This window comes from Plectropomus leopardus, chromosome 16 (assembly GCF_008729295.1).
Source record: "Plectropomus leopardus isolate mb chromosome 16, YSFRI_Pleo_2.0, whole genome shotgun sequence".
Lineage (NCBI taxonomy): Eukaryota > Metazoa > Chordata > Actinopteri > Perciformes > Serranidae > Plectropomus > Plectropomus leopardus.
In genome coordinates, this window is record NC_056478.1 from 23,377,652 (window position 1) to 23,404,656 (window position 27,005).

The following is a 27,005-nucleotide window of genomic DNA, read 5'->3' on the forward strand; positions in this document are numbered from 1 at the left end:
CTTTCCTCTGTTTCACAGTTCCACCTCAAAGCACTGACTAGATGATTCCTCTTTTTGTTCACCATGTTTACAGTTGTGCTCTGTGCTCCTATTAGTAAATGTCAAGGAATGTCAAGGAATTTGACATACTCAGCACAAAAAAAAAAAAAAAAAAAATCAACAACACAGGTCTTGATGTCAATTGTTGTCCCAGATGCCTGTTTTTACTCCTGATGCACTGCGTCTGTCAGATTGGGCTATTATAGGGTGTCTGAACCCTACAAAGGTGTTCTGTAGAGGTATGCTGGGGTTTACATGATACAACAAAACTCAGTGTAGTACTGATAACAATAAAAAAGGGTTGTGTAGCCCCGACAAGTGTGACTAATAGGACAGTTTGGGTCACAGAGCCCAAAACTCAGAAGCACGACTTAAAGACAGACTAGTTAAGATAAAAGGTTTAAGTTTGTTTAAGTCAAAAAATCAGACGAGGGTCAAAATCAAGACAGCAGAACAAGAGACTGGTAAGCTAGAGCATTTGAAAGCAATCTGGCAGGGAATGAGTGGAAATGAGCTGGTATTTATACTGCAGGGCTGATGAGGGAAATGGGAAACAGGTGAGCAGGTGGGGGGGTGAAGGTCAGCTGATGGGAATGGGAGGAAAAGTGCAGGGCAGGAGGGAGCGGCAGGATCTGAAATGACAGGAGAATATTTGGTGCGGGCTGTAGGATCATGCCTAAAAACTGTATCTGAATGTATTTGATTGGCTGTATTTACACCAGACCATAGAACTGATAAAGTATTTTGATGAACAGAGATAGCGCGTCTTCTAAATCTCCTGGATGACTGACAATCAGGTCAGACACAAGGTAGCGTTTGCTCACATTTTATATTATATGCTTGTTGTTCATAGAAAATGGAAAAAGGGCTTCCCGTAAAGCTTAAGGTATTCAGTTAATTTCCTCCATCTTTCCACTGGTTGACTCAATACATATTTGCTTTAATGACATTAGGAGCATAAGCGATTAGAATTTAATGAGCTGAGCTGATTGAGACGAGATTACAGTCCTTTTGAGCTGCCTTGAGTCATCAGAAGAGATTATGGTCTTTGATGAATATAGCAACAATAATACTTAGCTGGATTGATTAAATCCATGAAGCAAAACCCATTAAATTGGGGTATTAGTGTTCTGTTCTTATTGAGTCATCCAGTGGAGTATCAACACTCCCCCACTGCCCCGAGTGACTCTACACTTTCCTACTGACACAGTATTTCCTGTTTCTTAGTGTGTGATCAAAAATGGTTTGGTTTCTCTCATCCAAAGTTAAATTTATAGGTTTAATTTGCTGTTTTTCCCTATAGGACCAACATCCATGTATCTTTGATGATGTGTTTTATTTGTTCCTTATGGACACTACCAACAAATGGTCAAATGATCAGCTAAAAGATCTGCTAAATGCCTGACACTATATCTAAAGAAACCATCTATGCGCATTTTTGGCAGTTAAATCTGTCAGCCCCTTTACTATCTAAAAAGGGGTTGTGTTTAACAAAAGCAAAACTATATCTAAATATTTGTCTACAAACTCTCACACAACTTCTCACACAGTATAATCCAAGTCTCATTTATCAGTGCTTCCAACATACATACTTCAACACATGCATTTTCACTAAAATTCTAAAAATAAAAACAAAACTAAACTAAAAAACAGAAGAAAAAACTATTTAAAATAGCTTGCCTGGGCCAGCACAAGAGAGTTTATAAACAGCTGTTTCAAAATTGTTTTGCAGTTGTTACATGTGGCCCACTTTTACTCCAAATTATCCAGTATTTTCCCAGTTTTTGGATTCTTTGTGTATTGGGAAGATATGCAAGCAAAAACACATGCACGAAAAAAAGATGCAAGCCAAAACACGTGCTACACTGTGCAAGATATGCAGATATGCAATGATCATTTTGTTGGTGAAGTACTTTAAACACAAACTTTTATGCCCATTGGAGAACATAAAAATATTAATTGCCAAAAAAATAACATTTAGATGTTTTTTGGTTGTTAATGATATTTGGCACATAGACATTAAAAAAAAAACTATCAAGGAAACGTGTGTCGATTTCAAGCAAAAATAAAATTTCATGTCAGATTTAAAGAGAATACAAAAATACAAAAGAACATCACATGGTGTTGTCTGAATGAAACCCTGTTTTCCCTCCTTTTCCTACTTACATGCATGTAGATGCTCTTCGATTTATCTTCTTTCTCTCTCACACAGACTTACACTCACATACTCACTACCATTATGTATTTTATCCTATTTCTTGCAGAAGAATCCCAGACCGATGACAATACGACAGAAAAGAAGAAACCAAGTAAGAGTTGGTGAAATTTAATTAGATAGTATTAACTAACCGTGACTTTACCTGTATCGAAATGGAAAGTACTTAGATGCACATCTATTTAATTTTCCTTTTAATTTTCCTTTTGTTCCATTGGATAATTAACAGTAAAGAGAGTCAGGAAATAAAGACAGAAGGAGAGGGAAGTGTGACATGCAGCAAAGGTCACTCGCTAGAACTCAACAAGATTTAAAAGATGTTACCATTAGGATATTGGGGAGCACATTTGTGTTTATTTGTTGGATCTTTGAGTTACTTTTCAAGGTGATTTTCCGGCCCATTGTCATTACCAGGGCTTCAAATACAGCAGCTTGGTCAGTGGCCATTGGCGGCTGATTCCAGCTAATGAGGCGCCCTTTAGCTTCCATATAACACGTATTGGGCTTTCTACTAATGTGGTGTAAACCAGGGTTAGAATTATTTTGAATTATTGAGTCTGTTTTAAAATATAAGAAAATTACAAAACTGATCATGCACAAACAAAACAAATACTGAGTACAAAGTGGGACATGAAATTGACATGCCATCCATAAGCATCCAAAACTGAAGCTAGAGGAGTACCTAGACTGTCATAGTTTGAAGTGTAGGGTCACTGACCAAACTTTTGGATTCGAAAGATGTTTGGTTAAATTGTTGTTATCTCAGTTTCAGTCTTAGGTGTGTAATACTGATGGTAGTTTGAAGTTTGAAAATTGACCCTTTTAAAGGGTTATTAAAAAGGTTTCTAAGTTGCAGCATAGTTTGAATTTCCATTCATATATATTCATTTTATTTTTGACTACCATATCATCAATAATCTGTCCATCTCATCTTGTCGCCTCCACAGGCCAGAGATACTTCCAGTGCATTTACGTCCCTGGTAAAAGTGCGCAGTACCCCTTACGACCTTTAAGCCCGCCCATGTCCCCCGCCATGATGACCCCTGCAATCAGGTCCATGTTGGAGCAGCAGCAGAGAGCAGCGAGGCCGTCGGGTCAATAGCACAACCTGAACTCTCACCTCACTTCTGATAGCACTGCATCTCCCAGTCCAGCAGGGGAAGACGTTTGAAATCTGTGGAATCCCTAATTTTTTTAGGAAAAACCACAGAAAGACAGACAAGGGTGGACAGAACTATTTTGTCTTTAACTTATTATGTGTTTATTTTCTCTCTATGTGGTTGAGCTCCTGGGGTTCCTGGGTTATTTCGTCAATGCCGTGCCTTGCTTGTGCCTTATGTATAATAATGTAACAGATATCCAAACAAGGAAGCAGTGTGTGAACATTCTGAACTGTACATAAGGCTTATATCTATAATTTAGGCTGTAATAAATATACACACCTTGCGCATTTTGTTTTTTAAGTTGACTTTTGCAGTCCAGTTTAATATAAGCTGTCTATGGTAAGGAATTTGCACTTACAGACAATTGTAAACAGTAAAACATATTGTTTTGCTTATTTATAATTACTTATTATAAATTATTTAAGAATTAAAAACATAAATTATTAAGTAGAATTAATTATATTTATTCTGTTTTAACATTTTAAAAAAATACAAAACTGTGCACAAAGAAAAGAAATAATAAGAACAATCAGGGACAGCATTTTGCATCAAATATTATGCAAACAATTCAGGAAATTATTAGGAAATCAGAAAACAAAGAATAATTTTGTGTTTCATTTGAATGGGATTAAATATTACTTGAATTAACATACTGCTGTTTTTTAAAAAAACATGAGAATAGTTATCAACAGCTTGTATCCCCTATTTTTTAATCGCAGATTTAGATCCTGCATACTGCATTAAGACCAGGTGTGTTTTGCTGCTTTGCTGCATCTGCAACAGATTAGCATGCAAATGTTTGGAGGGTCAAACCCCGGGAGCTCCCACATTTGATCCGAGCAGCCTCCCTGTCTCTGATCGCGAGTCTCATCAACATGTTAAATGTTGCTTGGTGATGAATAAAGATGAGACATTTTCTCCTCAGATGACCTGATATCATTGAGGAGTAAAGAGGCTGGTGAGCTCATTTTAGCATATGAAAACTTTAAGACATGCTATAATATGTTTAACATGCGTCATTTAAATTAAAGGCACAACACTTTAATCTACAGACATACTTAGGCATGTTAAACGTAATTGTTTAATATTTTTTATTCCCAAACATGGACACTTTTTTTTTTTGCTAATTTAAAAGCATTTTTAATTCCAAACAGGTATAAAAGGGCTTGAGTTCACATTATGTGGTCCCCCCATCTAATTCTTATATTAATTTAATACTTAAATACTGTTAATTCTTTTTTTTAATATGCTTTTTGTTCTATTTCCCAATCTTTAAACCTCAGAAGTCATAAATGAGGTACAGCTCGTGGAATTAATGGTGTCATAGTCCTACATATGGGATCTAAACCAGTTTAACATGGAGATTGACACAAATATCAGTTTTGCTCAGCATGATGAGAGACAGGGAGTCTGCATGGGACAAGTTTGATGTGACCAACTAATGAGACGCTGTGATGTCTGCTACAGTGGATAAATGTCATGTTAATCATCAGCTTATTCACAAAGCCTGATACATTGTCATATTTTCAGTTACCTCACTCGCTCTGGTTTTGCATCTCAACAACAACACTCCCTTGTTGTTGCTGCAAAATTGTTGCTGAGCATTATCGGCAATTTGCTGCTGTCTTACTGAATGAAAACCTTGACTACAAAGAACCAAAAGGGTGTTTCACAGTGGGCTTAATCCTGGGATAAGACCCACATTAGTCCAGGGCCTGCTGTAATGTTCACCCTAACAGTTTATTCACACTTACAGTTCCTAAGCTGTAATATTAATTCCTTCATGTTTTGCAGCATGAGGACTTGTATGGTTGTGGCAGTGACGTTTTGTTTAACACTGTTGACTTAGAACAGTTATTTAAAGTAACAGCATGTAAGATTAAGGGAGATTTGTCTAATGGTGAGGATTGCTCATTGCCGAAACTTCTCCCAGTTAAAATTCCTTTATTGTTAATTGTTCTGGAGGTTTTTACTGTGAGCTGAGTTGTCCATAGAGGTCTCTTCCTCTCCAAAACAAATGGACCAGGTGATTAAAAGCGGTAAAAATACTGAATGAAGCAGTTTCATGTTACAAATCAGTGTTTCTCCAATGCTGTTTGGCATGTTGCAGAAGGGGCTGTTAGCCTAGTATCTGCTTATGTGTGCTCACCTCTTTTTTCTTAAGATCCAGACTTTTAGGGCCGTTTTTACCAAGAGATGAATTATCTGCAGGTGTCTTCTCTGTAAAACAAATGGACACATTGATTTAAACCTGTAAAAGACTCAGTAAAGCAGCATCACATTCAAAATCAGTCTTTTTCTAACTATGGTAGTACATGTTGAACAGTTCACAATGGCCCTACATGGAGTCAGTGTTTACATTGTATCCATAATTCTGGGCAACTGTAGAAACATGGTGGTGGTGCGATATGACAATCTTTGTCGATGAGAACTGCTCCTTATTTAGACATACATGGCTCATTCTTAACTGATGTTTGATGTGTGGCTGTCATGTTGCGTTACTGTACCTTTAGCCCACAATTTACTGACATCACTATTTTGCAGGTCTATTTACAACTGCTATTTCAGTGTTGTCCCCCCAAAAGTCTTCAGGAGTGTTCAGACTGAAACCTAAGTAATTTCAGAGGTGATGCAAATGCTTACAGACTCAATGGAAAAATGTGAGTGCATGTGGACTGTTGGAGTCTAGGTAGTGTAAACATCTGGAAATGCTTCCATTCGAGCAAAAAATATTGCACTTATCCTGCAGCTATATGACTCAGCTGCAGGGACAATAAGACAAACTGGTAGAAAATAAAAGGGAAATTCCTGTAATGTTGCTATGAGCTAAGCTAACAGCAACAGCCTTTTATCATTGGATATTTGCACCATACAGCGGGGAAAAATACTTTGTGTTCACTCTGAATGCACCTTTAAAATCAGTTGGTGTGAATCCAGTTTGGAACCAAAGCAATATCAGTTTGTTGTTTGCTGTTTTGAGTGTGAACATTTAACCCGAGGATCGATGTTAACACTGGGTTAAGGAGTTCACGTGTGAAATGAGGTGAAGCTAGCCCTGGGTTGCTTTTTGCCGCCCTGTTGCAGGGTTTAAGTCAACAGGCCTGAGAAATGTAAGTGTGAAGAGTCCTCATGTTTCATGGCCAAATGAGATCTGACAACCTTTTACAATAGCACCCTACTGAGTGTGTGTGGTTGTTGGAGTGGCATTTAAAAGACACCTGGCATTGCTGTGCACTTCAGGTGTTTTTTTTCTTCTTCAGATTAATCCTATTCCAATGGGGAGATGCAGCAGTAGGTGGCTGCTCTGAAGGCCCTGATTTGTCAGCCGGTCTGCAGCTGCATGATATTTACAGACAGTGATAACACCATGCAGCTGCAGCTGTCTGCTGTAATTATGTTTTTAAATCTAATCTAATGTCACTAGACTGTAGGCCTATACAACAAGTTTAATAGCATTCATAAATATTCATGTGATCCTGAAGTGGAATACTAGGTTTACCCTTGACTCCATTTGTGATCACATTTTAAATAGAGGTACATATGTTTGTATAATAATGGTGAGAGTGAGTTTTTTTCCCCTGCATGTTGTCAATGTACTGCAGCACTTGTGAAGGGTACAGTGTGTTAACTTGAAGCAAAACATTACTTGTCAGCATGTTTCACATAGGTTTTTTGGCATTCTTGACCACATTGATCCTTTTTTTCCTGTAGAAACATTTTGGACTGTGTTTCCCATTTTTATCGGTCAGTATTTTTAAACATGAAACACAATGCAATGTGCTAAAAGTAAGTACTTCCAGTAATCAGTTCAGACACACTACTCTACACTTTGCCAGCCTGACCACTTGCCTTTAAAGGTTTCCTGTGCAGTTTTTGACCAATAGTTGCACTACAGAGCAATGCTCCTTTGAGGAGCAGGACCCTTTGGCTAGGTTTGAAGGAGATGTATCAAAGCCAACATTTTGGGACGTGCTTACCTTGGAAACATTTGGTTATGAGAGTATGCCGTGTTTTCTGATTGAGGTTCAAAAGAGAACTCTTCAAGTACTCACTAGGCCTGTCACATCACCTGATGTTTATTTCAAAGACAGGCAATGCTTTTAAATGACAGAGGTAATAAATTCTCTGTAATATCCCTAAATTTCACACAATTCCCTCTATCAGCCAGCCTGCTCTCACTCCCAACTTGCCAAATGCAGCTGCTTTGTCAGTGGTCTCTGTGTCAGATAAGGTTAGCCATAGGCACCTTTCATGGCGGCGACAGTTGTTGACACAGTGGGCTATAACCCAGCTTGTCAAGTACTTGTCATTGGATTTCACCATTAGACACAAACAGAGGCACACTTTGTGGCATTATGAAACCACTGGTGGGTAGAAACTATGTAAAATAGAGCAAGAAAGTCTGTATAGAGTGGGCAGAGGTGTTACACAAACTCTAGACTTTCACCAGAGGCTACTGTTTGTTTCCCTGTGTGAAACCAAAAGCCAGTGGCTTTATTTTAATAGCAACCAGTATGTGTTGCATTCTATGGTAGTGATTTCTGTCACATGACACTTAAAACAACCATACTTAAAGCCATGATGTTTTTTTTTTTTTAATCTAACCAAGGACCTCTATTGTCTAAAATTAAAGGAAGTAAACCTAAAAACTGTCTTAAGTGTCTTACGTACTGTGTAACTTAATTTACTTAAGACTGTATGCATGTCATAAGCAGAAACTATACATTTCCTGTGAAAATGAAAGAAAATTGCATGTAACAAAAAAACTGACATGCTGTCCTTGAATGTCCAAAGCTGATGCAGAAGTGTGCCTAGCGCATCATATTTTGATGTGTAAGTCCACTGGCAAAGTGGCAGTATTCAGCAAGTTGGGATGAGAATGCACTGTTGTTGCTGTTGTTGTGACTTCAGCATACACTGTATCAGACGTAACTTTTTTAATATTGCGTTTTTGAGCATGAGAGTCAACTTAGAAGCATGTGTTAAACAAAATACAACAATTATGTATGATCCAAAAAATAAACCGGATCTTTGCATTAAAATTTGCATTAGAGTGCATGTATTTAAATTCATTTGAGACCAACATGCTTCACAGAGTGATAGTCAACTCATTGTGTTTGCTTTATTAACTCACTCTAGGGGTGTACACTAGCAAGCAGGACAAAAAGAGGAAAACCAGCTTCATGTATATGACAGAGATTTGCTGATTTCTACCCTACAGTATGGACAGTTCGGGGCGTTTAAAACCAGGCTTATGCCACGTATACTCCCTCGAGGAACCTGCGGCAGTGGCTACAGTACCAGAGTAAATGTTTTGAGAATACCTTTGTAGGAATTGGTTTCAGATTACTTTCAGAGGTGTTACTGAATGTCATGGGCTGTCAATTGCTGAAGATGAAAGATTTATTAATGTTGTTTTTGGAGTATTTGAATCGACTGAACAAATATGGTGTGAGGTAGTTGGGTTCTTTTAGAAGGATCAATTATTTTGTCAATGATTTCTTATGTAATATGCATGGTGGTATAATTTACAGGAGGTAGAGCAACACATTTTTGAGCTGTAATTCACACAAGCATCACTCTACAGTGTAAAATACACATTAACCAACAGTCAGAAGCTGTATAAAGACTGTAGATAATATTCATTTTATTTGTTGCACTCTGCAGATTGATCACCTCATCAAGTCTCACACTGAAAGAGATTAGATTCATACACTGGTTTGCTCAGAGAATTTGTTTTCTAATTTCTAATTTGTTTTAATTAGAGAGGATATTTTTGTGTTGTTAAATATCATCAGACTGTAATGTGGGCAATAATTTTGACAATGTTTCCTAATGAGACAGTAAACTACCTGTTGCATGTATGATAAAGCAGAGGTGTGTGGTGTAATCACATGAGAGGGCGAACAACCTGATTTAATCACTGTTTTTAAACATTTCAGGAGCCAATTTAAGGTCACAATTGACATTTCAGTCACGTAAGGGATTCTACTGATGATGTCTGTTGTGGTAAAATGTAGAATACTATCACCAAAATGCATTTTGTGAGTCATAATTTTAATAAATATTTGCAGAAATTTGTGAGGCCATTACTGTGTCTCTTTTTATGTTTCTCACAAGATATAATAAAAAGTGAAAGATTGTTGTTATGGGGACACAGAAGGACATTAACTGGACTAATGTCAAATAACAGCCTGCTGTATGAGGACATAAAGATACAACGCTGTCTCCTGCGAGAAACAAATGCATGCTCATTCACTGCGCCAAATATGTTTGGAAGAGACACATAATTACTGCCTGGATTACATTTTTATCAGCACAAGGATGAAATTTTCATGGTTAAATGCATCTAGGAGCAGTTACTGTCAATTTATTAATCTGGTTTCACCACAATAGGTTAACATGCACAATTTGGAAATAGCTGGGACCACATACACACACGCATTTAGGTAATTGTGAACACACACACACACACACACACACACACACACATGCACACACACATGCACACACACAAACACACACAATGTAATATATAGTTATGTTCAATAGCATACAGTATTAGCTGGTTAAACAATCAATTACTCCTTTACATACTTCTTTGCTATTAGTGAGGCTAAAACTTCGTCGGTCGAAATTCACCAAAGTTGAACTGCGCATTGCAAAGACGCAAATTTGCTTTGAAATTGAAAGCAAATGTTTTAAGTCAAGGGGAGTTGAATATCCATTGATGTTAATTTCAGACCTCCATGTCTACATGTGACACTCTAGGTATCCTTCTGCATCTGCTCTCTACATTCTGGGATGCTGCTACTGTGATGTCAACACAAGCACATGGTGGGGTGACACTGCACAACACAAGCACATGGCGACCAACGCCGGGACGTCGAAAAACGCACATGCTGGTACAGATGGTTGGGATTAGTGGAAGGAGGGACATGTTCGTAGTACAAAAAACATCAGATTCAGTCAAGACACAAAGACTGGACTCCAGCATGAAAGTCCATGCTTTGTTTGACCAATCCATTGCCCGCTCTATAGGTGCCCTACTGGTGTATAATAACACAGCGACTGGTTCTGTCCAGTCGTGTTTTCACCTGATGCCATCCAGAGGCATATTAGGTGAATTCAAAAGGTGGCTTTTAGCTTTGTGATCTTACACCAAAAGCACTGTCAAAGCAGTGGTATTTTATGAGTTCTGAGCTGAAGCCTGGGACAAGATTTGAATCTTCATACTTGTTCACATACTTAAAACGCCTGTCAATCAAACACCCCGAACATAGCCCGTTTTAAGCCGAATTAGATTCATTAAACCCATGTTTGAGTGAATCTCTTTCGATTTTTCTTTAATGGCATATTTTGATGAAACAATCCTAATCCCATGCAGAGAAAGACGAAAAAAAAAGGGATGGAAGTAGACAAACAAACAAACAAACAAGCAAACAAACAATACCATGGTATTAAATCGTCTTTGCTGGGAAACCTATTTCTAGGAGAGAGCTTTCAGAATGAACTCAAAGTTTAAGTATCTGTATTGTTTTCATGTGTCTACCTCTTGAGTTTAAAATTATGATAATGGAACCGAAGAATTACCCAAAACAAGATCTACACTTAGATCATAAAAGAAAGTGCCTCTTTTGATTATCACAAGCTCAACTTTCAGTTCACTGATTGAAGTTACTCTTTGCTTTTCTGCAAACACTGCCACTTTTCTTCATTTACGCTGCTAAAATGTTCACTTTCTTACACAAAGATCTCATGCTGGACAATTTTACAGGGATAAAAGCCCCCATTGGCCAATACGCTTTTGATTTTGATCATTTTTAATGATCAGTAAGTAGATATTGCTTTTGGGGGTCATTTTTTGGCTTAAAAATGGTTTGATTCTCGCTATTTCATTTTTTAAATGTAATACTAATGAGATTTTGCACAGTAATACTGACACAATTCGAATCCCTTTTCCAGAAATCAGTAAAACAAAGGTTTAAAAATGCTTTACCTGTATATTGTGCGCCATATATAGCTTCTAGTGCAACTTAACGAGGCTGTCCTGTGATCAAGAACTGTGTTTACTTTTTATCATTCAGTGGAGAGAGTATTGAAGCTTTCAGCCTGAGTGAGCAAACTCTAAATGTCTTTGTTCCCTCTCATGTTGTCTGTGACTCCTGCCTCACCCAGGAAACAGGTGAAAGTCTTGATTATTGATTCCCTGCAGCTGCAGTTCAGATTGTTACATCTCAAGCTTTCAGCCCCTGCTGCTAATACTTCATTGTTGTTAAAGGGCAGCAATAACTGAATTGGTGAGACACATCTAAAGACACAGAAATAAGAGAAATGTGAGGAAAATCTACGTGTCCATATTTATTTTGCTTGTTTTACATGATGCATTTCAGCAAATTGTCTTTGAGGACATTTATACATTTAACACCTGCTAACTGAACAGTTTTTCCGCTCCTATTATATACTGGCTTTCCATAATAACTTCACAATTCAGGTTTGAGTTTGGTCTCCCTACAGTAACTCCTACTGTAACTATACAATCAATCAAAACACTGATATGAAAATTAAATAAATTTATCACCAACAGAAAGGTATGCATTCATTTTCAAGAAATTATCAATCATTTAAAAAAAAGTTAATTCAGTGTCCAAATCCTCACAGCACATACACTTAATGATAAGAAGCAATACATTAAGCTATTAATGGAAGAGGAGGCTTTGGCTGAGATAAACCAAACATTTGTAAAAGTCAGTGAGAGATTAGTATTGTTAGTCCATGGAAATAAATACTTGATAAGTCAGTAAAATAACCAAGCTTGTGATGGAAAGTTTGACAGCACAGTGATGCAGTATTGTGAAGAAAAGGATGATTAAATTAAGTTTTCAAAGTCAGAAATTATGTTTTTTGTAACCTCACTCTAGAACAAAACTCTTCATGAAAACAATGAAATACTAATTGAAATATATGATGCATGTAAGACAAATGCCAGTTTCACTTATCTGTCAAATAAAAATAAATAAAAGTTAAGTTCATCAGGGTCGCTGAGGCTTACTTGTCACTCTCATTGACATTTACATTACTGAAACTGGATGTGGAGGTCAACTTTTTCCCTTTTTTTTTTTTTTTATAGCTATTCAGTTTCAAACACATGAACATGGATAGATGAAAACAATACATGTATTCCTGGTCAAGGAGCACATGTGTCTTATTTCTGTGAATGATGGCAATGTCCTCTTTTCTTGTACAATCTGCTAAACAGTCATGATTCGGCCCTTCATTATAGATTTTCCAAACTGGTATTGAAATTAAGTCTGTTAACCACATTTGACACCATCACTACTGGAGATTTATTGAAATTTGCATATGTAAAACCTAAACATACCAATAATCAGAAGTGATTATACTTGAAAAAAAATCAACATTTTCAAATATTGTAGCCTACTCCAGCGTTTGTTTTAAAGAGCATGCACATCCAAAAACAAATCACAGATGAAATGTAGATCCTGCTCGCTGTTTTTCTCCCACACAAGTGAATTAGTTTGAAAAACAGGATGTGATGTTTTGAGCTAGAGTACAAACTGGAGAAGCTTTGATCAAAAAGTGTGTTTCCATAAACCTGTTGTAAAGCACATTTTCAAATTGCGCTTGAAAAAAAAGTGAAATCTCACAAAAAAGTTTTTTACTTTGCTGATATGGAAATGTTGTACACTGATAAAACCAAATGCATCAAAATGCACCAAACACAACACAAACAGTGTATAAGTAATGATGCACATGCAGCATGTGATTTAGTTGTCACTTAATCTTTCGCTCTGGTGATGAGAAACAAAACTGCGGAAGACAAAAACAAGAAAATATGTGTTGAGGGATGAGAAGGCTGTGACCGTCCACAAATCAGTACATGGAGCAAATATAAAATGTCATATTTTCATCTCACCTTCCTGCTCTGCAGTGGTTTGATAGCTGTAGAATTAGTGTAAACTCCTTATTATCTCAACTCCTAATATTCACATAACAGTCGTGTATGGAAATGAACAGTGATTTTCTCTTGACGATTTTCTGGAAATTTGGTTTAAATTTGTGTTACATTTAATGGAGACTAAAGAAACAGTTGTCAGTACGATCTTGTATGTAACTTTCAGTGTTTAAATGTGTCATATATTCTATTAATTATGTGATAATTTGTTGGTTTTGTATGTGGTTTGTAGTTTCACTTTCTTCACTTTTAGTCAGAAGGGTGGCACAAAGCTGGGATACTATATGACAACCTTATAAATGAATGCTAAAACCAACATGGTTGTGCATTAAAATGCAGTACCTCTAATGGTCACTAGATGCTGGCTCAGATTACACTCTGAGTGTGTATACTGAAATGAGTGGGAAAACCCCCACATTATCTCTCAAAAAATAAAGAAGAAGTCTTAAGTTAATTCTGAAGTGCAGTTCTTAGGTCTTAGGTTCTTAGTTAATTTCACATCTTATGTTGTTCTTGATTACATTTTTTAACAAAATCAGTGTTACATAATGAATCTAATTCGGCTTAAAACAGGCTATGTTCGGGGTGTTTGATTGACAGGCATTTTAGGTTATCATGCAGCTTGCTCACCTCAGAAAATATAGCTTTTCAGGATCCAAGCAGAAGGCCAGAGCTCATTTCAGATTTGTGACCTCTGTAAAAGGTGAATTTCAAATGGTGACAGCATCATATTACACAAATGTTTGTCACTTGCAAACTGCAGATAACACCTAACTGAAAATATTTGACTGCCAGTTTATGAATATATATTGCATGGTGTAAACCGCTGTGTTTTTACTGTGCATATTGTGCATAACAATAAACTTCATGGTTCTTGAATCTTGAAAAAAATGTTGTTGCAATGTTTTATTTTATTGTTATTGTATTTGATTGTATTTTAGTCTCTGCCTATGCAGGCTACCATCTTTGCTGAAGTCCTAGCTTAACCAGGGACAGGGGTTGCAAATTAGCCTTGGCTAGAAACCTGTATGCGTAGCATCTACTTAGTATTTCTTATGAAGCAATGTTTCATGCATTTGTCCCTGTCAAATAAACACTTCAGTAAGTAATGCATTGGTTGTATATTTGGGATTCGTTTTAATAAGTGAAGCAAAATAAACAGAGGAAATAATGTCATGTTGCAAATCTCAGCATCAAGCTTCCTTCATGTTTCTCTACAATCCGTGCATCATTGTGAGATCTTATTTTGCGTGGGAGAGTAACAGTATGCAGGCTCTATATTTCCTTTCATGGAAACTGGTGTGAAAAACCGATGTTGTTTGCAATAAGACAGTGTTGTTTAGCTGAATAAATACCATGTTAGTTTTGATGAAAATGTGAAGATTCCTTTTCAAAACCAGCAAAAACAAAAAGGTGTTCATTTTTTCCACAAAGGTTGAATCAAAAGTTTTTAGAAAACTGACTGAGGACTTCCAGAACAGCTTTGAGAAATGTGAAAACCATCAATATATCACTACTGGTCTGTTACATCAGGTTTGTAAAAATGTATTCAGCAACAATAATCCAAGCTCAGCAGGAAAGACATGACAACAACACACAAAGAACATTCAAAATGCTGAATTTCTTAAAAATAAAAAAACAGATTCTAACTTCATAATTCTGTTTACAGTTCATACAACATATACCAATCTGTCACCTGTGTAATAAACAAGGTAGATAGCAATTTTAATAAAATACTGACAAAGAAAAAAAAAACATTTAAAAAATCTTAAATGTGTGGCAAAGCATAAAGCGTCACCAGATAAAGTATATTTGTCATAAAATGTAAATCTTTACCTGTGTGTTACTGTGTTTAAGTTCCTCTACATACTTTTACAACAGAACAAAGCAGCCTCTGATACCAACCTCTAATACTTAAACCTTAAAAATAATCAGTGAACCTGCAGGACGTTCTGAGTGAGATCTTGCTATATTTAAGCAGTATACAGATGTTTATGAATGTAAACTTTGTATCCTAACAACTGGAAGCATCTACAGTGGCTGTGTGTGTATGTGTGTGTGTGTGTGTGTGTGTGTCTGTTTATAGTACTGTTCAGTGTTTCCCCTTACATGTCCTTAACTTACACAATGTTGTAAAAGCTCAACAGAATCCTGATTTTGTGGCAATTTCTTCTCTATGTGTGTTATAACAGTGAAAAATAGACCTTGGGTATCTACTGATGCACAGAAATCATCTTAAAACACTTGATGAACGTTTTCTGTTTTCATGTTAGACCCACAGTTTACTATAGTCTCTCTGATGTGCACAAAACTGGCAGTTCTCTGTTTCCCCCAAAGTGTCTGACTGACTGAAAGTGGTACAGCCACCTCTCTAACATGACAATAAGAGATGCAAAAGTGACAGAAAAAATCAAGCATCTGTCCATTCACTATAAAACATGAATAAAATTGAACAAAAATGATCTTACATTTGAGTTTTTTGAGTCTGATAGTGATGCTGATAAAGTTTTAGATTTAGGATTGTTTTATGTATTGTGGTCAATGTTGAGAAAATTCAATCGTATTAATATGATTCTGCAAAACCCTTAATTATGTTCAGTAATGATGTTTTTGAAACATTCAAATTCAAACATTTAAAAATTACATTTCCTGATTACCAGGTAAGGGTCAAGTGACTAAAACAACTTTGTGCTACACACAATTAGGGTGGGGTCTCTTAGCACATTATCAGGATTGTATATATGTATTTGTAGGATTTTCGTCTTTAAGAAAATCAGCTGGAATTAATGAAAGTTGTCTGTAGGTACTGTCTGCACTAAGGGGGTGATTACATATTAAATAAAAATATTACTAAAACATGTGGCCAATTATCTCCATCTGATTTAAACAGAGGTGGAACCAGACATCACACTGAGGCCGCAGTCTAACTCGACTCTGCACCAAGTCGAGCCTCTGAGCTGTTGTAAGTGGGGTTGACATGTCATGTACGCTGGTGTGATAGTTTAACATTCCAGCTGTCTGCTCTCGTTGCGGCCGGCCACCTCACACTTCCTGCCTGCCGGCCTTTCTGCGATCTGCTCAGCTGTCTGCTTGGCAGCCTGACTGGCTTTTCCTCCGCTGCTCTGCTCTGCCGTCATCGTCACAGTATTCCTGTCTGCCGGCCTGCCTGACATTCAGTTGTCATACCTTCACAACATAAGCCTGTATGTGAATTGTTGAGTCAAAAAAAAACCCTAAACAACTGTATGTCAAGCACGTTCATCTGGTGCCACTTTCATATGAAGCTTTTGGAAAGTCAGTATAAAATAACAAAAAAACAGTGAGGGAAGCAAACAAATAGTGTGTATGTAATTTTACATATCTACACTGCAGCTTGTCCAGGTGCAGAATTTAAATAAAATACTGTAAGTACAATAAAATACTGTAGTTTGTATATGTAAAATAATACTTCTCTGAGATAAAACTTAACAGTAACCTCTGTAGTGTATTTACTGCTAATCACTTCAAGCACACTCACTGTTAATCATGCTTACATTACTGCCAACTCGGATACTGCCTGAGATAGATCGTTTATCACCGTGTATCAGTATTAGCTTCTAAAAGTGAAATTAGTCTGCAGCTCTGGCACATTCACATGCTGTCAGGAAGCTCTGATATTTGAGACTTAAAGCTGCCCTGTGGAGTTTTCTTAAAAACACACGAAAATTATGTTCAAAGTTATGTTTGATAAGCTGGGAGTCAAATTTATGCAGATCTTTTCATATTGTGTGGCTCATAGAGCAACTGCAACAGTGATTTAGGGTGCGCGAGGGGCTAACTTCAGGTTTATATCTCTGCGATTTAATCCTGCAACTCTTCAAGAATTATGAAACATTATTAGACCAAAAGAATTCAGTTCATGAACTGCGTACTCAAACAAAATGTATCCACTAATTGGACGTCTCTTTTCTCAGTGTAAGTCTATGGGCAAAATCTTTTTGGGCCCACATGATGGACCTTGAAGTTGTAGTAACACGATTTGGCCACTATGTCAAATTGGCTTCAATGTTCGGTCTACTTCTTGGACACCTGGTTTTAACAAGGTCAAACAAATCTATTAGGAGTATTTCCTTCCTTAAAAAATATTCCGTAAAAGATTTGCAAGGCATTGTGCATTTTTTACAACAAGTTTACTAGCATTCTTCTTCTTTCCCTTTGTACATAGACTGTATAAATAATGGACGTAACTACCATGATGTCACCAACTGGTTTACAAACTGTCGGTTTGAAACCTCGAGTCCGGCCTTTTAATTTATTACCACCTTGCTTTTTCTGGAGCCAAAAGTCACCATATTTGAGTGAGAGGCTGCCACTGAGGAGGAGTGAGAGGTGGATCTGACTAGGCTGAGGACACGAGCAGACAACTTGTCACTCAAGTGCCCCCCCCCCTTAAATATGCCTAACTTTCAGCCTTCAAAAAATATAAACTGGTGTGTTTTGAAAAAATGTACCCCATGTAAAGTAATCATATATGTTGAAATTACCTACAGAGACCAGAACCACTTTTTGTAACAGGCTGTAAAGTTGAACATTTAAAGTCTTTGGGGATTTACTTTGTTGTGCCTCAAGTGGCCATTCGAGGACCTGCTGTTTTTGGTAATTCCACATAGGCTTAATTTTTTAATCTTGATTGTTACACCCTTTTGTGCATTACGTTTGCCAACTGTTGATTGCATTGAATAGTGTTAAACTAATGGCAGGAGTGTGAATTGCATTTGCTCGATAAAAACAAAACAGGGACCCATTCATGAAAACATTGGTCCGTAGTGTCACTAGGGGCCATAAACTCCACAGGGCACCTTTAAGAGTCTGCTGCCATAAAGCATTTCTTCATGTAGTTGCTGAGCCAAATGCTGAAGACAAAAAAAACAAAAAAAAGTGAATTACTGAAATGTTTTCTTTTTTTTATCACATGATAGCACACTGATCTTCAATTAAATCTGTAAATTAACAATTAAATGTGAGATAAATTTGAAAGCTCAGAAGAAAGCTAAAAAGTGGAGCTTGAGTTAAGATTATTAAATAACATTAATAGCGATTAAAATAGCTTTAATCTGCTTTAGGAAACACCAAAATACTGAAATAAATAAACGCAATTTTTTAGTAAAACATGCAAAAAAATAACAGTGCAGCCCCTTAACTTGTCTCTAAATCTTATAATACTGACATGTTTTAATACAGATACTGTGGTGATTCTTGTCCATTTTAGATGTAAAATAATTATTGCAAGTAATATATAACAAACGTCACAAAGTCAAAGGAGAGGGTGATATGCTTGGCCATTCTCTGCTTTTATAAAAATTGAATTTAGGCTTGTTTATTTGTGTGGCTAGACATCTACTGAATTCTCAAAATATATCTTTTGTTCATCTTAAGCCAAACATGATAATGCGAGTTTAAAAAGAGGCTGCGGCTTTGTGTTTTCTTAATGGCAGAATAAATACTGTATTTTGTGACATATGGGTCAGAAAAAAGAGGGGAAAAAAACACACAGTTCACAGAGACAGCTCTTACCGTAAAGGGGGGTTTGCTTTTCCAAGAGACAACTGGAGCAAGACCGATAGTTCAGACATTATTTTCACCTGAAAGACGCCCATAACCTCCCAGTAAACTCCCAGTAAACCCAGTGCCTGCCTGCCTGTCTGCCAGTTTTGTGTCCAGGAGGTTGAACAAGCTCATTATTGTCGTTAATCCTGAGCCGTGCTTCTTGTTTTTTCCTTTAAATTACTGTACAAAGAAGAAAAAAACTGCAGCTCAGGAACTGTGGCCCCCAAGCCCTTTTTTAAAGTTTGATGTCCAGTTTTTCACCCATATACTATGCAACTGTAGGAAACACTGTTTTAACATATGTGGCAACTCTTTCTCTTGGTGTTTGTTCTCCTCTTCCTGCTCCACCGATGGGGCCGGATTTGTTCAAAGATGTTAATTTACAGTTTTTTGGAATTGGCACTTGACAAATAACTAAATAAATAAATATAGAGAACACCATCACTAGCTCTAAAGATGCCCTTCTGTGCGAGGAAACGTCCCTCGTTCAACTGCTTCCCATCAGCTCATTTTGATTTTTTTCTCGAGTTCAAGAGAAACAGGAATCCAACAGCAGCAGCAGCATTTTCCGGCCAAAGGTGTTTTTTAGGATGCGCGTGTCGCTTACAGTAGGTGCGCAGGTAAGTCAGTGTGTTTGTGTGTGTAAATATCGATTATGCTTTCAAGCTGTTATTGGATGTTTGGATTAGTCTAGCGACAGAAGCGGCTGCATGTTGTCCTCTTCACTTTTGACTTTGTCTGGTCGTTTCAGGACGCCTGGTTCCACCACAGACTGAGACCTGCATGGACACACAAAACAAAACGTTCAGCGTTAGTGTGTACTAGAGGTCTTCACAGGTCCTCTCGTAACTCAGACCAGACTTGGATGTGAGTCAGTACCAGTTCCAAATTATTAGCATGAAGATAAACTAGCTTTGGGTTGACTAGTGAAAGAGCCATGTGCATCAAAATGGCTAGTGTGAGCCTTAGAGGGAACACTTGGAGACATTCAGCCATACATGTTTGGGCCTCAGTCAGACCCACACTTGGATGAAGAATCTGTTGTGCACAAAAACCAGCAGATAAATCATAGCATGGTAAGCATTTTTTAAATTTATGTTGATTGTTAGCTTGTAAGCTTGTAATTGGCAGTGGCCATTGACTGTGTAGAAAGATAGACATCGCATCTTCACTTACTCCAGAAATAAAGCCAAAACATAAATATATAGAACTTTTTTGCCTCTCAAACAACATAGGAATAAAGTGAAGTCTTCGAAAATAGAAATACTTCAGTAAAGCACAAGTATCTCAAAATAAACTTCACAATTCACAACTGACTTCTGATTTATTGAAAATTATCAGTGCGGCTGTGTGGATCTGCAGCAAGAGTCTGTGAGCTCATGGTGTTATTTATCTAAATGTGTCTGAGTGAATGAGTCAGCTGGCGTCAGAGTGGTCAGATCATTTACTGTGACTGTGAATCACACTGTGTGGTGGCCTATAGGGGGAAATGATACTGCATGAAATGTCAAACATACTCAGAACATTCATCGAGTCAGACAATATTAGTGTTTGAAGGCCAATAACTGATTCACTTTTTATCATGTTTTTTTTTTTTTTAAAATCAGGTTGCTATAACCGTGTTGAAATTGCAATTTTTAAATATTAATAGACAATATTCAACTTGTATTAAATGCTGTTCAACATCAACTAAAGAAAAAAATAAATAATGAAATTTAACATGTCAACATATATGATGACATGCTGTATATTAACTTTATTCATTTTGTAATATGGCATTTTATAATTTGTTTTATTATTTCTTTATTTAATTAATTAATATTATTAATTTAATTTAGCTTTCTGTATCTTTTGTTTTTAATCTCTTATTATGTTACCATTCTGGCAAATACAGCAAATATGAAGATATGTATCATTATATATTTTTGCTTTTTTTGCTGTCAGATAGAGAAATTAATAAATTAATCAAATGATCATCCTCTTCAGTCAAGATGGCAGGTATTAGGATGAGGGGGAGAAGAAGACAAAAATAACACATTAAGATAAAATCTAAACAGTAGCTCCATTATTATCCCATTTGTTTACAACAATTACGCAAAGATAACATAATTAATTTGACAATATGATGTTCTGTTGATACATAATGTAGCTAATTAAAACAGGAAGCATCCTTTTTACATTTATATCTGGACATACTGTAATTTCAGCAGACATTTTTTTTTTCATGTACTAGCCTTCTTGTTTTTTAAACCAGAGTGGAAATTAATGAGTAACACATTTTCTTCCATAAAAAAGTAAAAAAAAAAAAAGTAAAAATGTTAGAAGTGATGAGCTGACCTCTTCATGGTTTTCGGGGACAGGTTTTTCTCCAGGTCCCTCTCCAGGTCTTGTACTGACAGGGTGTAGGACTCCGGACAGTAGTCGGTCTCCTCGTCGTAGGCGTGGTCCAGCAGCGTTCGCGCCCACGTGCCCATATCGTATGGCGGCATCATCCCGCCGAGCTCCGATGGCAAGATCTCAGGATGGATCAGCTGGTGGAGGCTGTTCAGGTTGTTGCCGTGCATGAAGATCTGCAAAGGGAAAGGACATAGACACTAGGACGGTTTGAACTGACGACTTGGTTAGTAATGCTTAAAGACGATCAGTCATGCTCATTTAAGGTTCATATTTGTATTTGGGGTTTCTACTATAACATGTTTACATGCAACTGTAATTTAATTGAGGAGGGATCCCTCCTCAGCTGCTATTCCTGAGGCTTCTACCATTTTTCCCCCCGTTACAGAGTTTTTTTGGGGGGAATTTCTCCTTAGACAATGTGAGGGTCTAAGGGCAGAGGGATGTTTTATGCTGTAAAGCCCTCTGAGGCAAACTGTGTTTTGTGATGATGGACTTGTTTCTGCACCGTCATTGCAGCCTAATGGTTGTCAAGGAAAATATTTTCGACCATCTACAGTCCTTAATATAAAAATATTGATTGATGGATTATCTTGTGGCCTCACCCTCTTCCTGGTCTTGTCTTTGAGGAAGGGTCGTATCACGGTGTAGAGGGCATGGATGTACCAGGGCTGGTTCACAAAGTGGATTCCTCCAAATCTAGCAGGAAAACTGTCCTGTTGAAAAAAAGGACACAGCAATATGTGTAAACACAGGCAAACGAGGATAATCCCATCCAGGTGATGCATGTTTGTATATTTGCAGAGGTAAACAGTACTAAAGAGAAATGGGATAGGTTAGTTAATCTCATAATCTCTTATTGGTGCTTGTTTGCTTCATGATGATCACAAATGCAGGTCGTCTTTTGCCCTTCTTTTTTCCCATAATACATTGAAGATGTACCGAGTTCCAAAAATGATTATGCGGTTGGACTTTTGATCTTTGCAGTAAATAAGATCTGAGGTAAACAAATATGCATGTGGTACTTATACATTCTGTTTAGTAATTTAAATTTCACAAATCAACACAACTTTTATGTTTTTTGAAGCCTAAATGCAATCTCCAGAGGTAAAAAACTCTGCTGGGCTAAAACAAACAACACTACGGCCGCACCAGTGTGGCGCGATTCAGCTTGATGACATTATGTGGTCTTATTTCACCACGTAAGCAACTCTCTTTTTTAAGATACATAAAAGCTTCAAAGTTTGCAAGTGGGGTATTTACTAACGCATTTTATGCCACAGAAAAAAACATGACAGTCTCTTTTTTAAGTGGTCTAACCAAAAACTCATTCAAAAAACCAAGTGACCTCAAGACGAGGAAACAAGAGGAACTAAAATGCTCTTTAATTTCTGGGTTTTACGGCTCATTACTTGGATATTCTATAACAGTACAGAGAATCAGAATCAGAATCAGAATCAGAAAAAGATTTATTTCCAGGTATAGTTAACATAATACGAGGAATTTGTTCTGGTGGGTTGGTGCAACATAAATATAGAAAAAAAGAAAACAGATAAAATAGAAGATACAAATATAAAATATAAAAAGTACGAGTCTAGCAGTGCAAAACAAAACAAGTAACACAAGTAACAGTGTAACAGTGCAAGAAACAGAACCATGGAATTAAAGACAAAGAGATACACAAAACCTGGAAACGCTGACCAACAAGAGCAGACAGGACTTTATCGGGAGGGTGTCTGAAAAAGACAGCCATTAAAATTGAGCGTTTCAGGTGTTCCAATACAGACAAATGGAGTGTTTTTTGAATATTAAAGCATGTAAGTGGAGTAGAGACTCAAAATACAAGAATGAGCCGTAGAATGAGCATAATAGGTCCCCTTTAGTGTAACTGCTGTCTAACAAGGACCCTTATGTTTTCAACACCCCAAGTAAGAGTGTCATTACCTCCTTAATTTTCTAAATTGTCCATTAACATAATGGACATCTCTCGTATTTAACACAGTATATACAGATATGGTCGTGGGGAGCTCAGTGTCCGACAAAACAGATGTAAATTCATATCATAATACTGTATGTTTTTTCTAACCAGAGGAGAAAGGGTTAGGGTTAATGACAACTGCAATCATTATTTCTCATAAAAAAATATCAAGATTTATAATCTCTCTTTGTTTTTATCACAAATAACAGAAAGCCGGTCTCAATCAAGGGAGATTTTTTTCTTCTTTGAGTTCCAGTAAATGAAAAATTACCTCTGTGAGTTTCCTGTCCCTTTCCATTAGATTAGTTTTGTAAATGGGCTCTAATCTCATAGTCAATAGGAAATGGTCCGGTCTATTTTGGAGTCACCGCAGCTACAACGCCGGAGGGAAATGAGTCCTTGTTCATGGAGGTTAGTGTGTGGAGTCTGGGCCTGACATGGTGTTTCCTCGAATGCTGGACACAATTATGATAATTACAGTCCACTGTAAGCGTGTGTGTGTGAGTGTGTGTTTGGCTGTAGTCCAGGCAGTATGGTGAAATTATATTCTGACATAACAAAGCCAGCTGATGAAAAAGGCTCGGGGCAGACGTTTGTGTAAAAGCTGTTAACGTGTGGGAGAGACAGAGACAGTGAGAGTCTGTGAGGTCGGGCCAAGTTTGTAAATTAGGGTTTGACCAATATGAGTCATCAAGCCCAGACTCGCCAGAGGTTTTGCGATGTCGGCTACCAGACTGTCCAATGCTGTGATCCAGAGCAAGATACAACCGGACAGCTACGGCACTATTTACATGAAATGTGAGGTAAATAGTCACAATCCAAACAGGATTTTGGTGACCCCCCTGAACCTGCATCTAGCACTGCTGTCAAGCCAAATTTACCTTTGACCAACACTTTATAACATGAGGTTGCTTGTATTTCATAAGAATTTGATTTTAACTTTTTTTCTTTAAATATATGTAGTTCCCAATGGACCCTGCTTCAAACAGTCCAAAATGTTACACATATAAGCCTCATTGTTTTTGTTTTATAAAGCTTTTTACTGAATATTTTAATAGAAGCCTATTTAAACTGATTCCGCAGTTTTCTGTGTTTATTGTTCAAATAAATGCTTGTAAATGCACTTTTTTCATGACGATGACACAATAAATGTTTACACAGCCTCTAAATCCAGTTATATAAACTAAATATAGGTGTAGCATTTGTCAGTGTGGGTAAAAAGAGTCTTATTTAAAGCGTGGTCAGACAACCCTTCCCCCTCTCAGCTGTCAGATCTGACTGTGAACCTCTGGCCTGCCCTCTGCTCTGACAGACATTTTCACTTTGATGGAGGGACCTGCTGCATTATACATGAAACACTGAAAATGGAATATGAGCTACGAGGCCTCTGCTGCACTGGAGGGACTGAAGGAGGAGGAGGAAGAAACAGAAGCTAAAAGATTGATCTGCTCCCCAGTGAAGAATATGGGAGAAGGTGTTTGGAGGAAGTGTTCAAACAAAGGTGGAGGACGCTGTAAAGAGAATAATGTAAAGAAAAGGAGGTCCAGAAGTAAAAGATGCTGAGGACCAGGAAGGGCAGAGAGAAGCTGATAAATATGTGTGCAATGACCATTAAACTTTGCTCATTTTGAGGTCAATTTTATCAGTATTATGCAGATATTGAAGTCAAAATGTACATTCTTTCCCAATCTAAGGAGCAGATAAATCCTCTTGAAGAAAGTCATGTTTGCCATCACATTATTCCGATTTTTATTCTTCCAAATATACCACAAAACCCACAGTTAGTATGTGTAAAACATTGTAAAATTGGACAAGTTGATTTTATTTAAAAAAATGGATGGAAATATAACTATTTATCTTAAATTGTGTTTGCGTTATATCTGAATACGTTTTCTTAAAATTAAGTTAAGTATACAACATTTTGTAAAGTTCAATTAAGTCAATCTCTTTAAGTTTTAGTGACTTCAGAAAACCAAGTCTACTGTGCTATATTTCTATATATTCTGCTGGTTGCAAACTTGTAAATCATATTTGTATTTTCTCAGCAATGTTAAGAAAATGGAATGCACAGATCTTTGAACTTCATCAAAGTTAAGTCAAAATAACTTGGTTTACAAAGTTGCTAACACTTAGAGAACAAAGTAATTTCAATTGTAATTTTTGAGTTGCAACAACTTTAACACAAAACTCAAAATTAAGTAAATACTGCTAAATCTAAGTAAACTTTATATGTAAATGCTTACATATAAAGTAAATATAAAGTAAGATTTAAAGTTATATGTACTTTCCTTTTTCATGGCAATCAGATCCAAGATTGTTTTAAGTAAGATCAACTTGTCAGATTTTACGATGCAAAACCAAAATTGCAAAAAATATTAACTAGGATGTGGATCAGTAAAACAATCATAAAACTAGCACATAAAGCCTGTCAGGATTAAACTAATTTTGGCAAGCAGATGCTTTCTTCCTTGTTGATTTATCTGAGGATTTTTTTTTCTCAACAATTCATTTACCTGTTCGAGCTATAAAAAATTGTTAGATAGGTGTAAAAAGACCACACCAATTTACTAATGCCTTCAAAAATATTGTTCTGTCTGACCATCAGTCCCCTAAAAAAATAATAATAATAATAAAAAAAAAATAAATTATAATGGTGTTAAAATGGTATAAAAAGGATAAAAGATGCAAATCATTAATTAATTGAGAGTCTGGAACCAGAGAAAAATCTATATGGAAAAACATATGGAAAAAACAACAATAAAATTGCATCAGCACAACAAAGGTTCCAGGTTTTAAAAAAAAAATGCTAACAAATATAATTTTTTTTTATTTATAAATTAATAAAAATTGACAGGAGAGAAGAAACCACAGTCTTTTACCAGAGGATAGTGATACCTGCATTTTTATGTAGGTAATGTAAATTCCTAAAAAGTGGGTATAATCGGCCTCTTAAAACCACTACAACATTTTCTCTGATGTTTGTCAACTGCAGGCAAGATGTCGATCCTAAACAAATGAGTGACTGTGGCGATTTATTTTTGGCCTCTCGCTGCAGGTCACTGCAGAGCAAGTTTAGTTACAGCCAAAGGTTGGAGAGAATTGAGAAAGGTGATGGATGAAGAATTCGTCAACACCAACAGGAGGAATTGTAGAACCAGTGAGTTCTTAAAAAAAACCCATAAAAAAAACAAACTCACTGCCAGATTACAGACAGAAATGTTTCGTATTTTCTCAAAATCTCCCATAAACCCTGTTGCTTTATCTCTCACCTCCCCCTCCTGGGAGCCTGTGGCTGCACTGAAGAGGATAAACACGTTATAAATGATTTTCTGTTCAAAGCTCGCTTTGCTGCAGAAAAAATGCGCCCACCTCCGGCTTTGTGACACCGAGCAATCCAGCAGATTTTCCTCTAAATCTGACCTGAAGCCACGCATGTAAAATGCAGTGAGATCGCTCACAATCTGGTTGGTGATGGTCTTTTTTTCTTTACAGATATTACACTAATGCCTCATAATTAATGTCTTTATAGTTTTACAAGGAGACTACATCTAACTGGTGGTGTCTTGATTAGCAGGTGTAACTGACAAGACAGCAGGCATGGTAAAAAAGCTTATCCCAGGATTTAAAATGTCAGATACTCATGACACACAAAAT

At 36.8% G+C, this 27,005-nt stretch overlaps 2 protein-coding genes across 7 annotated transcripts in view; one reads left to right on the forward strand and one right to left on the reverse strand.

Moving 5' to 3' along the window:
- LOC121955129 (probable serine/threonine-protein kinase kinX) overlaps positions 1-3,819 on the forward strand; it is a 32,729-nt gene extending 28,910 nt beyond the window's left edge. For 5 of the 6 annotated variants that reach the window (XM_042502949.1, XM_042502947.1, XM_042502948.1 and 2 more), the window contains 2 exons: positions 2,304-2,348; positions 3,202-3,819. In XM_042502949.1, coding sequence (XP_042358883.1) covers positions 2,304-2,348; positions 3,202-3,356 — 200 coding nt within the window. In that variant the 3' untranslated portion in view covers positions 3,357-3,819. Of the gene's footprint in view, positions 1-892; positions 926-2,303; positions 2,349-3,201 lie in introns of all 6 variants that reach the window. The other variant, XM_042502952.1, reaches the window with a different exon arrangement.
- A 14,752-nt stretch (positions 3,820-18,571) lies between these two features.
- The window catches only part of clvs2 (clavesin 2), a 37,567-nt gene continuing 29,133 nt past the window's right edge, over positions 18,572-27,005 (reverse strand). The window contains exons 3-5 of the mRNA XM_042503699.1: positions 21,979-22,089; positions 21,317-21,549; positions 18,572-19,758 (exon numbers count right to left, since the gene is read on the reverse strand). Of these exons, the coding sequence (XP_042359633.1) occupies positions 19,665-19,758; positions 21,317-21,549; positions 21,979-22,089 (438 nt within the window). The 3' untranslated portion in view covers positions 18,572-19,664. The remainder of the gene's footprint in view (positions 19,759-21,316; positions 21,550-21,978; positions 22,090-27,005) is intronic.